Source organism: Leucopleurus acutus (assembly GCF_964270905.1).
Source record: "Leucopleurus acutus genome assembly, chromosome: 16".
NCBI lineage: Eukaryota > Metazoa > Chordata > Mammalia > Artiodactyla > Delphinidae > Leucopleurus > Leucopleurus acutus.
The window spans coordinates 66,376,759-66,391,670 of record NC_139158.1 but is presented as its reverse complement, the minus strand read 5'-3'; the positions used below and the strand labels follow the sequence as shown (position 1 = coordinate 66,391,670).

The following is a 14,912-nucleotide window of genomic DNA, read 5'->3' as shown; positions in this document are numbered from 1 at the left end:
GGTTATAGTGTAGTAAATTTGCTACTGCTACACAGACTGTCCTTAGAAACTAATATGTTGTTTACTTATAAGAAACAGCCATGCTATTGGAGACAAGCGATGGTAGAGGACTTTTGAATGCCTTTGTAACATTACCCCTTTACAAAAGTCTATTTTTTTAAAGAATAGTTTCAATTTCTAGGAGTGAAAAAACCCAAATCCAAGTACTCTTACAAGTCCACCCCAGATTCAGGGCGTGCAGAGACAAAATCAAGCCTGCTGTCTGGCAAGCTTCATTAGGTGGATCTTGCACCCAGTGCCAAGAGCTGCCCTCTGGTGATTCCATACTATTGGTCACTGGCGCCACCCTGTGGCCAGAATCTTCAACTAGAGGTCACTTCAAGCCACTCTGCCCTACTCTCTGGGGGTCAAGACATACCAAGAGGGGTCCTGCAGAAGGATCTTGGGGAGAGTAGCTTCCAGGGTAGTCGTCATCCTCCTCCTCTTGTATTTGCTGAAAAGTTCGCTTTAGAGATTTCTTCTCCTCTGTTGCTAGAGGAAAGAAAAAAGTGACAAATTTGCATCACCACAGCCTGTACAGGTAAGAGTCAAATGCTATGCACAATGGGTTGCAAGTAAGAAAGGGTAGAAGGGGTGTACATTTCCAGAGATGGCTTAACATTAACCTTTAAGCCACTTATTTTCAATTGGTGGTCATTCTCTACATTACTGAAAAGAGTCAAAATGGCCTCAGTCTGTCATCTCAGATTGACTCACTGGAAAAATACTACTGAAAAAAACCATCTAAAAGTGAAATTTACCAAACTAACACATTTCATTAAAAACGTCATTATCTTAAAAAAAAAAAGTTAATAGGAGAAGTAAAAAGGTAAGAAACCTCATCAGAAAATGTAACGTGTAATGAAGCAAGCTGTTGTGTGCAAGGGTCTGTAGGGAATATACCGTGTACAAAATGAGATACTTTACGCTTTCCAGGGTCACTTCAGAAAATAAGTAGTAGAGAGACCCAGCAATAAAACTGTGTCAAAAGCTCTAAAAACAAACATCCTTTAAACTATCCCTTTAAGAACAAAACAAACCTAGTTATACCTTAAAATTTAAAATAACCATTACTGAGCATTATGACATATTACTGAGAGAAATTACATAAGTCACCATTTTAAAATTAACCACTTCTGAGGCTAACAGGTTACATTTTTTTAATATCCGTACCACGTGCTTTTAAATTGTTACGACAGATGTGTTAACTCCAAAATCATTCCTTTTGCATTAAATTGGACAATACAAAATAAATGCCAAACAACTGAGGGACATAAATCTAAATGAGAAATTCAGGTTTGGAAAGTAAAGAAACTATTGGATGCCTAACATGTGCCAGGCACTGCAATAGCTTCTTTACATTTGATCCCTCCAACAATTCTAAGATGTACAATAGTATCTCCACTTTAGAGATGAGAAAATGAAGACCCAGAGAGGCTAAATAACTCATGTAATGGTATGATTTCAAAATCTGCGCTCTTTCCACTGAATTCAACTTACTTAGCATCACACAATTTCCACCTCATCTGTCAAATGAGGGTCACCATGCACCTGCCTCAGAACTCTGTGAGACATAAACAGAATCATGTACACTTCCTGCTTGATTCAACATTTTCTTCTGGAACCCAGGATGTAGTTCCTGTTCTCTACCTTACATATTAACTGACCAGGCTATGTTTGACGTGAAAGTCAAGTCAATATTGTGGATTTTATTTTTTCTTAATGTTTTTGTTTGTTCTACTAACGAAGAGAAACAGCAGCATTTGCATTACCGGCAGTCCTGTCTTTGCACTGTTCTATTATGCACAGATTTATTACCACAGTTTGGTTAAATGACACTATTCCCCCAACAACAGAGTTCAAATTTCAGTTACCATGGCATATTTACTCTGTGTAATTGCATAAACAACAAATCCTCGCTGCTAACTTTAGTCCACAAATCATCACATAAATAATAGAAATGCATCATGATTAGTGACTGCATCACTTCTCCCAAGGTCAGTAACTGGTTCCTGCACCTCCGTTATTCAGTTCACACACAGACAACAAAGTGTTTAGTTGTGTTGTTAGTCTCCCAGTGGCAAAATCCACGTGACATTTTATAAAAATAAATAATCAAAACAGGGAACTGACTGACAAAGATGAAAGAGCAGCAAAGAAACTAAGACGAAAGTTAACGCTGGAAATGAAGTTTGCGTGGAACACAAATGGGGCTGTAGAAGAAACAGCTGGCTGTGGGGATGCCGGCACTGCCGTGCTCTTCTAGAGACGCTGGATTCGCAGCCAGAGGAATTTAGTGAAGGTCAACTCATCAACATAACTGAAGGATGTGGCTGTGATGAAAAGGATGACAATGTCCCAGAGGAAGTGATGCTGACAAAAAACTTCACTTTAAAGGAACTCTGAGATACTTCACAACACTGAAAGCACAAAGGATAGAATGTTGGAAGCTGATCCGCATTTAGGAAGGAGTATGACAAAGATGGAAAAGATTCAACAAGCTTTGTTCAAACCGCTCTTAGTAAGTTTGTTATAGAGAAATAAACACTTTAACTCACAGTGTTTCTAATTTATGTTACAGTGTGCTAAATAAGTCTTAATTTTACTATTTTTTCGTTTTCCTATACAATTGTAATCAACAGTGAGTTTTTAATTCTTTGATAAAAAATTTTAAGTCACAGAATAATTGTAATTTTTCCCATTGATTATTAAGATCACTCTGTACGGTTTCAGCTTGAATGGTCATTTTTACAGTCCTGCACTCCTATGCAAAGCAAGGATGGCTGTTATTTTTCAAACAGAAAATCTATAAGGATATAATCTGCATATGAAATATCTAACAGTACTTTGCACACAGTGGCTGCCTAATTAATGTGTAGTGTGTGGTATGACTTGTGTAAACATTTAGCCATTACAGCATCAAAGTGGCCATGTTTGATGAGTAGCCACTAGAGAATGTAAGCATAAGAGCCAAAAAAAAAAAATTTACAATATTGTTCTGTTCACTTCCAAACACCTAGAAGAATGTTCAATAAATAATTGTTAAACACTAAAGAAGGTAGAAAAAAATATAAAACTTGAATCCTTCAGTTTTCCAACTCTCATACAGAAATTATTATATATAAAAACCACACATCACTGAACATCTCAGGACACTCAGAATCACTGAATTTTGGCACTGGAAGGCCTTAGGCAGACCTATGTATTTGCTTTCCCCACTGCTCCCCACCTCATTTTTCATGAGAATGTCAAGGCCCACCGGCTGTGGTGTGTCCAAAGCCAGAGAGCTCATTAGTCTAAGTCTGGGTCCTACAGCAAAAAGCTTCTGTCTCCTAATCTGGAGTTCTTTTTACCACTTCATGCTGCCACTCACTTCTAGCAATGCAAAACCAAAATCAAACTGATGACAATTTTAGGGCCATTTCTGTCCTTCGCCATCCTGATGGAAGAGGGTATAACAGGAGGTAACCGTTATCATCCTACTTTTCCAGTTCTCTCGTATCTCCACTAGAGGACCTACTGGAAATAAATTATTCATCATTTCCCCCACAAGGCTCCTTTCCTGAGCTAACTATTACCATTATGAACACTGCCACTGGCCCCATCTTCCAGGTACAATGCCTTGGAGAATAGTGGAATCTTTCCCAAAGTCCCAACTTCTGGCAGATTCCACAATTGTGAGGAATTCTTCCTTACATCCTCTTTCTGCTCCTTCCCAAAGCCTCTTATCAGCCACCTGTCCTTTCGCAAGCGTTGTCCAGACCGCTGTCCTGTCTGGGCTCCCTGCCTCTTCTAGTCACTCTTGCAACTTAGACTACACCATCTTCCTAGAGCTGAGCTCTCACCCCATCATGCCTCTACTCAAAACCCTGAAAAGGCCACCTAAGTTCAAAGTCTCCTTGGTGATGGTAACGGCAGAACCACCTTGAGCACTCCCTTCAGACTGTCATCCTCTCCCTCCAGCCCCCACAGCATCGGGGCCTCTCTTTGAAAGCGCTGGGCCCTTGCCACTTTCGTGGCAACTGGCAGGCACAGGCCTTACCTCTCCGATCGAAACAGCAAGTGTCTTATTCCTTCACATCGCTCTTATACCCAGGAAAGTGTCAACACACCTGAGTCTGAAACTTTTTGAAGGCAGAGGAAGCATAGCGACTGCAAGGCCCTAGTGCTGTGCCAGAAATGACTATCCCTGCTTCCCTTTACACAAACCAGACTCTCCCCTGCTCATGTGTACAGAATTAGCAGCGAGAAGGCCCAGAATTCTCAATCAAGTCGGACAACCATTAAAATGACCCGGGAAATCTGCCAGTCCTGTTCCTGTGTCTGAACTTCACATCAGGTACCTTCCACTATCAATTCGGCTCTGACCACAGGTGTTACACTCACTCCTTTTTTCACTTCCTCAACCACTCTGTTTATAGGCAGGGCAAACACTACAGGGACCGAAAACCTTCTGTCCTTATTGCACACCTTCTGTTCTATCCTTCAACACATCCCTGTGTCTTCACTGGGCCTTGTACTAGCTAACCTTCAAGTAATCTGGTTACCTAAGGGTTTATGGTATGCCTCTTAGAGACCTGTGATAGAATTTCAGACACTATGGCAGACTGTGAAACTAATTGTAAGGCAAAAAGTTAGCCTGAAGGATCCCAAATCACATTACAAAATGCAGTCATCTACCCGTAAAGCTGGATCTTCTAAATAATCCACTTGAAATTTCTAGGATTGAAAAAAGAAAATAAGGAAACTCTCCCCACAGATTTTATTACTTTTCTTTTATAACATCTTTATTGGAGTATAATTGCTTTACAATGGTGTGTTAGTTTCTGCTGTATAACAAAATGAATCAGCCATACATATACATATATCCCCATATCCCCTCCCTCTTGTTTCTCCCTCCCACCCTCCCTATCCCACCCCTCTAGGTGGTCACAAAGCACCGAGCTGATCTCCCTGTGCTGTGCAGCTGCTTCCCACTAGCTATCTATTTTACATTTGGTAGTATATATAAGTCCACGCCACTCTCTCACTTCATCCTAGCTTACCCTCCCCCTTCCCTGTGTCCTCAAGTCCATTCTCTATGTCTGCGTCTTTATTCCTGTCCTGCCCCTAGGTTCTTCAGAAACTTTTTTTTTTTTAAGATTCCATATATATGTGTTAGCATACGGTATTTGTTTTTCTCTTCCTGACTTAATTCACTCTGTATAAGTCTCTAGGTCCATCCACCTCACTACAAATAACTCAGTTTCGGGCTTCCCTGGTGGCGCAGTGGTTGAGAGTCTGCCTGCCAATGCAGGGGACACGGGTTTGAGCCCTAGTCTGGGAAGATCCCACACGCCGCAGAGAAACTAGGCCCGTGAACCACAATTACTGAGCCTGCGCGTCTGGAGCCTGTGCTCTGCAACAAGAGACAGTGAGAGGCCCGCGCACCACGATGAAGAGTGGCCCCTGCTTGCTGCAGCTAGAGAAAGCCTTAGCACAGAAACGAAGACACAACACAGTCAAAAATAAATAAATTAATTTTTTAAAAAAAGAAAATCTTAAAAAACAACAACTCAGTTTCATTTCTTTTTATGGCTGAGTAATATTCCATTGTATATATGTGCCACATCTTCTTTTATCCATTCATCTGTTGATGGACACTTAGGTGCTTCCATGTCCTGGCTATTGTCAACAGAGCTGCAAGGAACATTGTGGTACATGACTCTTCTTGAATTATGGTTTTCTCAGGGTATATGCCCAGCAGTGGGATTGCTGGATCATATGGTAGCTCTATTTTTAGTTTTTTAAGGAACCTCCACACTGTTCTCCATAGTGGCTGCTATCAATTTACATTCCCACCAACAGTGCAAGAGGGTTCCCTTTTCTCCACACCCTCTCCAGCATTTATTGTTTGTAGATTTTTTGATGATGGCCATTCTGACTGGTGTGAGGTGATACCGCATTGTAGTTTTGATCTGCATTTTTCTAATGATTAGTGATGTTGAGCATCTTTTCATGTGTTTGTTGGCAATCTGTATATCTTCTTTGGAGAAATGTCTGTTTAGGTCTTCTGCCCATTTTTGGATTGGGTTGTTTGTTTTTTTGATATTGAGCTGCTTGTAAATTTTGGAGATTAATTCTTTATCAGTTGCTTCATTTGCAAATATTTTCTCCCATTCTGAGGGTTGTCTTTTCATCTTGTTTATGTTTGCCTTTGCTGTGCAAAAGCTTTTAAGTTTCATTAGGTCCCATTTGTTTACTTTTGTTTTTATTTCCATTTCTATATTACTTTTATAATGAAAAAAGAATCAGGAAATACTGTTTCCAAGAGCTCCCTCATTCTTTGTCCCCTCCCTGCAAAATAAGGGGGTTTTCTTTAAAAAGCACATTTACCTTTACTTGTAGAGAGAAAAAGATATGCAACAAAGGGCTGACACTTGAGGCACAGTTCTGAAAGCACTCTACCCATATCATCTCACTGAACTGAATGGCCAGGTCCAGACCCGAACCTGGGAAGCTGAGCCTAGAGCTTGTGCTCTTAACCACCATGCTCGCCAGCCTTGCACAAAATCTGGGGGACTGAACATACTAACATGACTCCTCCTACTTTTGCTATTGGTTTGTATTTAGAAACTGAGAATATCAGATATTAGAACTGGGAGGGGGTACCAAATAGAAGTCATATGATCACATTAATAACATCTTACCTTCATTATCTCAAGTAATCCTCACACAACCCTATGAGGTATTATTACTAGCCATAATAATAGCCATATCGTACAGTGAGAACCTGAGGCTCAGAGAGGTCAAATGCCATGCCCAAGGTCACACAGCTTGGAAATGACAGAGCTGGGATTCATACTCTGGAAGTCTGATTTCAAACCCTTGCTCTGAATAGCTAAACTAACTATACTAAGGTCCAGGAAAGTTGTGTGACCTACTCATGAATTCATACCCTCATTCAAGTCTACTGAATCCATGTGCTTTCAAGGAAAAATTATGGTGTGAAGAACACAGGCTTTTAAGTTATATAGACCTGGGTTTGAATTCTCTACTTATCAATTATATCTACTTGGACAAAATTACTGTACCCTTGCGAGTCTTAATATCTTCATCTGAAATACGAAAATAATACCTAGTACATAGAGTAGTTGTAAGGATCTAAAATAAATTAACATGAAAAGCAGCCAGCAGAGGGGCTGGTGCTGAATAGGTGCTCAATAAATGCTATTTCCTTTGTATCTACCTTTCCTTTCTAAAGCCTACAACTATAGGATATCGTGTGATTTACGTGGGACTGAAGTAAATAATGAAGTTCCACTCAGTCAAGCAACAGCATGAGTATTCCCAAGAATACAGAGACAACTTTAGAATCACTGGGTCTTGTACCTGGGATTGAAAAAACAAAGAAAAAACCCCACAGATTTTAAATTACAGGTACACAAACTCAAGAAAACTCCAGTTCTAAAACAAAATTCCTAAACTCACACATTCTCCAACATTAGAAATGTCAGCTCCACAGGAAATTTTTTATTCCAAAAGTAAACTCTGTAAAGTTGTCTGAAGACAAAGAATTAGCCTTGAATTAAGGTTGTAATATAAAAGGACTATTTAAATTTGGAAATAAGCTTCTGGAAAACTCATCAATATTTTGAAAGGATTGTGTAAAATATTCTGATAACTCAGGTCCAAAAAAGACAGTGAGAAGACAGAGTGAGTTAGTTGAGACAAACACATTGGAACCTTTTGATATGTGTTTTCATCTTTACAAACTAGAGAAAGAGAAATTATCTTTATATCAGCATTATCCTCTACATAAGAGGAATACTGCCTCTATTGCTGTTAATGTCTAGACACTCAAAAAAAAAAAAATCAGAAACCCAATGGAGCTATTTTCAAATCTAGCACTGCCACAAATTCCCCAGTTTGTCTGACTGCTCCCTGAGTGCAAAACTATTTCTCACTCCTCTCTTGCTCTTTCCTATACTGTCTAGCATAGCTGTTTACTCAAAGCATGTTTGGCAAATGCTTGTTTAATTGAAATTCAACACTTAGCTTCAAACATCATCTTTCAGAGCTCCCCTACTTGCCCAAAGGTGTTTTTAAAAAATCAGCACTGTTTACCAATGGACTTCAAGTCAGAGGAGAGAAAAGAATGCTGGATAATTCCCCAACACTGTGTAGAATACTTCCAAAGGACACAACACAAACACTGCCAGAATCCAATCCAATCCCAAAATTGTTTTCTATCAATTCCAAGTAAAACAGCAATGACCTGCAGACTGAAAGCACTTATGTCGTTCTTAGAAAGCTTCTAACCTCTAGTTTCACAGGAAAGTTACTCCACCTTAAAACGCATATAAACTCAGACCTGGAAGAGATCATGAAAGGTATACAATAAAAAGAGTTGCTGAATGAATGATATTATCACATATGCTAATTGTGGTTAAGTTCTATTGCAGAGGCATGTACAAAGTCCCAGAGGAAGATGGAGGAAATTGGTTACATGTGCCCAGACAAGCTAGCAAAGATGTCAGAATGTGAGTAGCATTCTTAAAGAATAAGTTCACCACACAAAAGGGGCAGAAGGACATTTTAGGCAGAGGTAACAGCAGATGCAAAGGAAGGGGTACCAACAGAGCATCCAGAGGGGAAATTGCTAGGTATGGCCAAAGAATATGGTATATGTGAGAAAATGGGAGAAGAATCTGGAAAAGTAGAGTAGTTCACATTATAAAGGGTCCTAAATACTATGTTAGTATTTGGACTTGATCCTCCAGGCAATGAGCATGTGTACAGTCAGATCAGATCTGTAGCTTAGAAACATGTCATGCCAGCTAGAATTAAGCCACAACTAACTGGAAGCCAAAGAATCAAATAACGTTTGATCTTACTCCTCTTTAAAAGAAAAAAATAACATAGCTTTTAAGAAGGACTTGGTAAAATTCACACACATACATGAACACACTACCTCAGAATATTTTGGGTTCAATAAGGACCAAAACCAATTTTAGACAGCAGCTGACAACCATCAAAAGTATGTCCCCAAACCACATCAATATTTAATGAAACCAAGTTCCATAAGGGCTGAAGGACTTATCCAAGATCCTATAACAGTTAGCGGCAAGGCTCGGACAAAATCTTAGCCCAGGGTACTTCCTAGTTCGCTATAACTCTGAACAATTTTGTTGTTCCTTTCCCTTGTGCAAGGAAAGTCTCTGAAAGGCATAAGCGTGCCAAGGAGAATACAGATCAAAAGGTAGGATATGAGATGATGAATAGCATGAATACTAGAACCAGGCTTACACACTGCAAGCACTACATAAATTCTCACCATCGTTTATGATCATCTCTCTCTGAAGAATCATATAATCGCTGGTAGTTCACAGCAACCCCCACTGCAGCTTTTCATATGTGATTCGAAAGTAGGCAAAGACCAAGAGCTGTAAACATGTGGTGATGTTTCTACCTTTGGGGGGAGGGCTCTTGGAGTCCTCCATAGACAGCTTCAGCTGCTGTATGAACTCGCCGCCATACACACTTCTTTCTTGCCAGATGTTCAGCAATCTTTCTAAAGGTTTTTTACAGCCTTCATCTGCCTCTCTGCCCAGAAAAGACGAAAAGATATATATAAGCTTAAGATTTTTTGCTTTTAATTAGGACAGATTTACTTTAAAAAAAAAAAAACAACCAACAACTGACTAAATGATTTACATATTTAAAAACAGAAGGAAGAGTAAGGTACATACTGTACTTAATGGATATTCAAAACTTGACCAGAAACTACATTCTTCCTGTGGTGTGTAGGGAAGAGAGAGGGATTATGTTACAGAATTAATCTGTGTCTTTTATCCTCTTTGAAAGATGGGGTAAATAGGGCAAAAAGCCAAAGGCTGATATTTACTGACAGAGAATTATCAAAAATCAATCATATCAATTGTGACGGCTTGCTTTTCACAAGGCATTAACTGAAATCTAGTGCCAGATATGCTGCTGGAAATTAAAGCAGGCCAAAATGTTTAAGGACAGGAAAAAAATGATTAAAACCAAATGTTTAAAGTGGGGAAGAAATTCGTAATAACTCATCAATGCTAACACACCAACACCTCTAATATGTATAAATACAATCATACACACATACATGTCAAGACTCTCAACTTTAAACTACTTCATAATTATTTTAATTCCAGGCTAGGTCTGTATTCCAGATTCACACAAAGATGTCTAGCAGATAATCTTAGAACACACCGAGCATAGTACAGTCCTTTGTAATTTATATCTGAATGAAAGAAGCTAGTTTTTTTCCTGACGTATTATTCTCTTAAAACATATCACTCTCTTATTTTTCAGTGAGATGACCATAACTCGCACTCAGGGTGAAGCAGTTGTTTACCATAAAGTGTCAGACGGCAAGTGGAAGCATGCGGAAGACTTTCCGAAAGGAAAACAAATTCCCTCACCATGTACTGTGTTACTATGAATTGTTCTGTTCTGTGAGACTGTCTAGATGTCAATGACCTTACACTGAGGAACTATAAACAAGAAGGGTTACCCTGACATCTTAGTATCTAAGTCAATATCTTTAGTAGGAACCTCAAGAAGAAACCATATAAAATTCAACTCAGATGGAATTTCACCCACCCCCAGCCCTAACAGCACTTTTCTAAAACTTATATTAACACTCAAGATGAGCTGAGTTTTCGGCCTAAGCTGGTCAGATTATATTACTTATGAATTATTAGCGGCAAATTTCACTAAATTGGGGGTTAAAGTACTAACTAAATCAGGATACATACAAACTAATTATTAATTATTGGTAAAGCTTTTTTTTTTAAGTCAGAGGTCAGGGTGAGGGGGAAAATGGGGAAAATATTTCCACTGATATTTATAAAACTTAAAGATATGACCTTGACATTTATAATAAAAACATCTCTACTCCATCTTCAAAATATATCTAGAAACAAATTACTTCTCACCTCTTTCTCTGCTCTCAGCCTGATCCAAGCCACTATCATCTCTTGTCTGATTACTGCAACAGCCTCATTACTAGTCTCCCTGCTTCCACCCTGTCCTCCAACCATCTATTCTCAAGTTTTAAAAATCCAATCCTAACTGTTGTGTTAAGGTAGATCATGTTGCTCCTTTGCTAAAAACTTCCAATGGTTCTTCCTGGTCTCCCTCAGAATAAAAGTGAAAGTCCTAATGAAGCCTACAACAAAGCCCTTCTCAGCCCAGCCCATTATTTCTCTGACCTCACCTATCCTCACTCCCCCCTCCCTCTTCAACAGCTCCCTGGCCCTCCTGCCATTAAAGTGTAGGACCTTTGCACTTAGCTTGGAACCAAGGCTCAGGCCAGGCAAGGCTCCTTTGCTCTCCTCCTTCAGGTGCGTATACTCACACAGCACCTTTTCAGTGAATCCTCTCATCTCCCGACTTAAAATTACACTCCCTACTCCTACTTAATTTTTCTCCACACAATTTATCTTCTGATGTGCTATATATACGGTTTCCCTGTTGTTTATACTCTCTTTCCATTTGAATGGGATTTCCACAAGGGCAGGGATTTGTCTTTTCCCCCACTGCTATATGCCCCAGAACAAGCACAGTAAATATTTAATTGCAATGTTTTTTCCGAAAAATGTTAGAAAGGTTTCAGTTGGCCATACAATTAGTTAACTTTCAACGACCATTTTACCACATCAAGGTCATTCATGTCAGACATCAATTAAGCATTCATCTGCGCATTAAGGTTTCTGAAATACTGTGCTTGGAATACAAAGAACAAGGCCTAGGTCCTGACCTCTAGATTCTTGACCCAGCAGCCCCTCACCTCTCCACACCCTACCTGAGGCTTCATGTTCTGGCAACACTCAACGGTAAGTATTTTCTACTCAGCACTTGCTGCCACTGTTACGTGTGCCTATGCTCATGCTTTCTCCTCTCGCTTGAATGGAATCCCCAAAACAGAACAATGTGAAGAGCAAAAGGTTCTGAGTAATTTTGGTGGCTGAAGTACTATATGGGGTGGGGTGGGAGGGTGGAAACAGCAGAAGAATCTGGAGGGATACAGTGGAATTAGATTATAGAGGACCTTAAATTCCATACTAAACATGTGGCCTTTATCCTGAAGGCAATGGGAAGTCCCTAATGTGATGAAATGCAGGCTTTAGAAAAATAAAGTCATTATAACTACCGTAACAAAATCACAACTAATCAGAACTTAACTGGTCGGTACTTTTAACATAAAATCTGTTCTCCGCAAATTCTCTTAAAAGAGAAACTAATCATGAAAACAAATTCTTATCAAGGATTTAGTTAAAAGGGTTGGGAGGGGCACAACACCCATCCAACCACCATCCACCATTCCTGGGGCTATTTGGGGCTTGATTAAGACTAATAGTCTTAATCAGCTGCAGTCACACTACTGTATAGTGGATAATGATGCTCAAACCTGTTGTAACCAAAAGATTTTCAAAAGGCTTTCACCACTAAAGGCTACAGCCAAAAGGGTGCTCTACTTTAATTAGTGAACATAATTAACCATGATAGGTTAATTCTTTGAGCACTACAGTAAATCAAAGTTTTGCCAACTAAGGTCTAAAGATATAGACACAACAGTCAAGAAATCTTTTTACTGATGTGGTTTTGCCCTAAGTAGCTCCAATGAAGTGGAAGTCACTTTAGCACCTGAAACTGGATACAACCAAAGCAAAAAAGTCATTTTATGACACAAGGAGCTATCTTTTCAAGTTGTATTAACTCCATTCTAACTTGAGAAATCTTTAAGTGAAAAAACACAAAAAATCTTTGCCACTTATCAATGAATAAACTGAAAGATGATAAATAAGTACATATGTAACTTATTTTGCAGAACACAACTTAGTATCTTAATTCTAAATATTTATAAATTCAACCACTGAAAATGTGATCTAAAAAGTGAAAAGTATGTGTTATACACACGTAGGACTACTGCTTGAAGTGTCAGCTGGATACCAAAGGGCTTGCCAAGCCAGCATGGGGGCCTTTTCTTCCTCTGCAGCTCTAATGGCACTGCCTTGGTACACCCGCTATAATTTGTGTACTTCTCTCTCATCCCATGCACAGTAGGCCTATGGCAGGCCTACTCAGGGCATAAATTCTTTCTAAGTATCCTCAGCACTTCCAACAGCACCTCATGTAAAGGGAGAGCAGAAACAGTCCTTTGCAATTGTGTAGAAAAGAGTTAACATAGCAGGCCTGAGACTGCTGCCCTTAGCAGGCCTGCTCACGAGGTTGGCCCTTGACTGGCATCTCGGAACCTGGATTTCAGAAGTGCTCCTATCATTTCCTAACTGATAAGGGTGGTTTACTGTGCTTAAACTGTTTATACAAACAGTATGGTTTATGCTGAACACCTGCTTTCCTTCTGGGAGCCTAGAATTTTGGCAGAGTACCTGTGACCAACCCTAACAAAATCCCTAGGTACTACATCTCTAATGGGCTTCTCAGGTAGAAAACACTTCACATTTGTTGCCACAGTTCAAAGGGGGAGGAATTAAGTATGTCTTATGTGACTCCACTATGAAAGGACTCTTGGAAGCTTATGCCTCATCTCCTCTGGACTTCATCCCTTGCACCTTTTCCCTTCTGCTAATTTTGCTTTATATCCTTTCACTGTAATAAATCATAGCCAGGAACACAACTATACCCAAGTCCTGTGAGTCCTCCTAGCAAGTCACCGGACCTGGAAGTGGTCTTGGGGACCCACGACTGTTATAACAGGAAATAAATATGTATATGGTGATAATTCCAAATTTATGTCTCCAGAAATCAATTTCCTACTGAGCTTCAAGACTGTTTCATCCATCCGCCTATATGGCATCACCCTTTGGAATATCTATTAGCCATCTCAAACTTAACATGGCCAAAACAAAACTCTTGATTTCCTCTACCATACCTTTACCTCAAACTCCACCTCGGTAAACAGCACCATCAGCCATCCACATACTCACTTCAAAAACCTAGAAATAATCTTTGATTTCTCTTTTCCCTCACTACCAAGCTCCCACTAATCCTATCAGTTTTACATGGGGGGGGGGCACAAATCTACCCATGAAGCAAACAAAGTAAACATTCAACAAGTGGAAGTTATTATCTCCTCAATGTTCCTGAATCCTAGCCAATGTCATCTCTAGCCTACACTAGAGCAACACCCTCTACCTCATGTCCCTGCCTCTCCCTTGGCCTTTATAATCCATTCTCCACCCCAAGCTGGAGGGATCTTTGAACAAGGCATTTGGAATATATCATTCCCCTGCTTAAAACTCCTCACTGACATCCCATCAGAACAAAATCCTAACTCTCTCCCAAGGCTTACAAGGCATGTGTGACTGTCACCTTCCTGCCTCTCTGATCTCACCTGGATATGACTTCCCCTCTGTTCCTTGTGTTCTAACCACAATGGCCTTCATTCTGATCCTCTTAACATGCCAAGATTATTTGTACCTTAGGTTCTTTTTAATAGCTATTCCTATTTTGCATGATTACCTCAAATGTCACTTCCTTAGAGAGGCCTTCCTTCACCACACTAGAAGAGATCCCACTCAAGAACGTCATTCTATTTTATTATGTCCATATTATCACTCTCTGAAAGTATCTTACTCATTTTGTCCTTGCCTGCCTTGTTCACTGCTTGCCCCCCTAGTGTCTGGATCAGTACTTTGCACAAAGGCACCTAAGTACATCTTGAAGGAAAGATTAAGTGCACAACTATCTCCCAACTGAGAAGAAAACAAGAAGGCATTTGTATGGAAAATAAGTTTAAAGTCTGGTTACTTAAAATGCTATTCAAATTAAAACCACCCCATGAGCTTGGCAGCTTTCTCTGACTTCAGAGGTTTGTTGTTTCTTTC

General features: G+C 39.7%; 1 protein-coding gene across 4 annotated transcripts in view; it reads right to left on the bottom strand.

The window, feature by feature from the left end:
• The window catches only part of RPRD1B (regulation of nuclear pre-mRNA domain containing 1B), a 76,206-nt gene that overhangs the window by 52,981 nt on the left and 8,313 nt on the right, over positions 1-14,912 (bottom strand). For all 4 annotated transcript variants that reach the window (XM_082857738.1, XM_082857739.1, XM_082857737.1 and 1 more), the window contains 2 exons: positions 9,491-9,624; positions 419-531 (listed from right to left, as the gene is read on the bottom strand). In XM_082857738.1, coding sequence (XP_082713864.1) covers positions 419-531; positions 9,491-9,624 — 247 coding nt within the window. The remainder of the gene's footprint in view (positions 1-418; positions 532-9,490; positions 9,625-14,912) is intronic.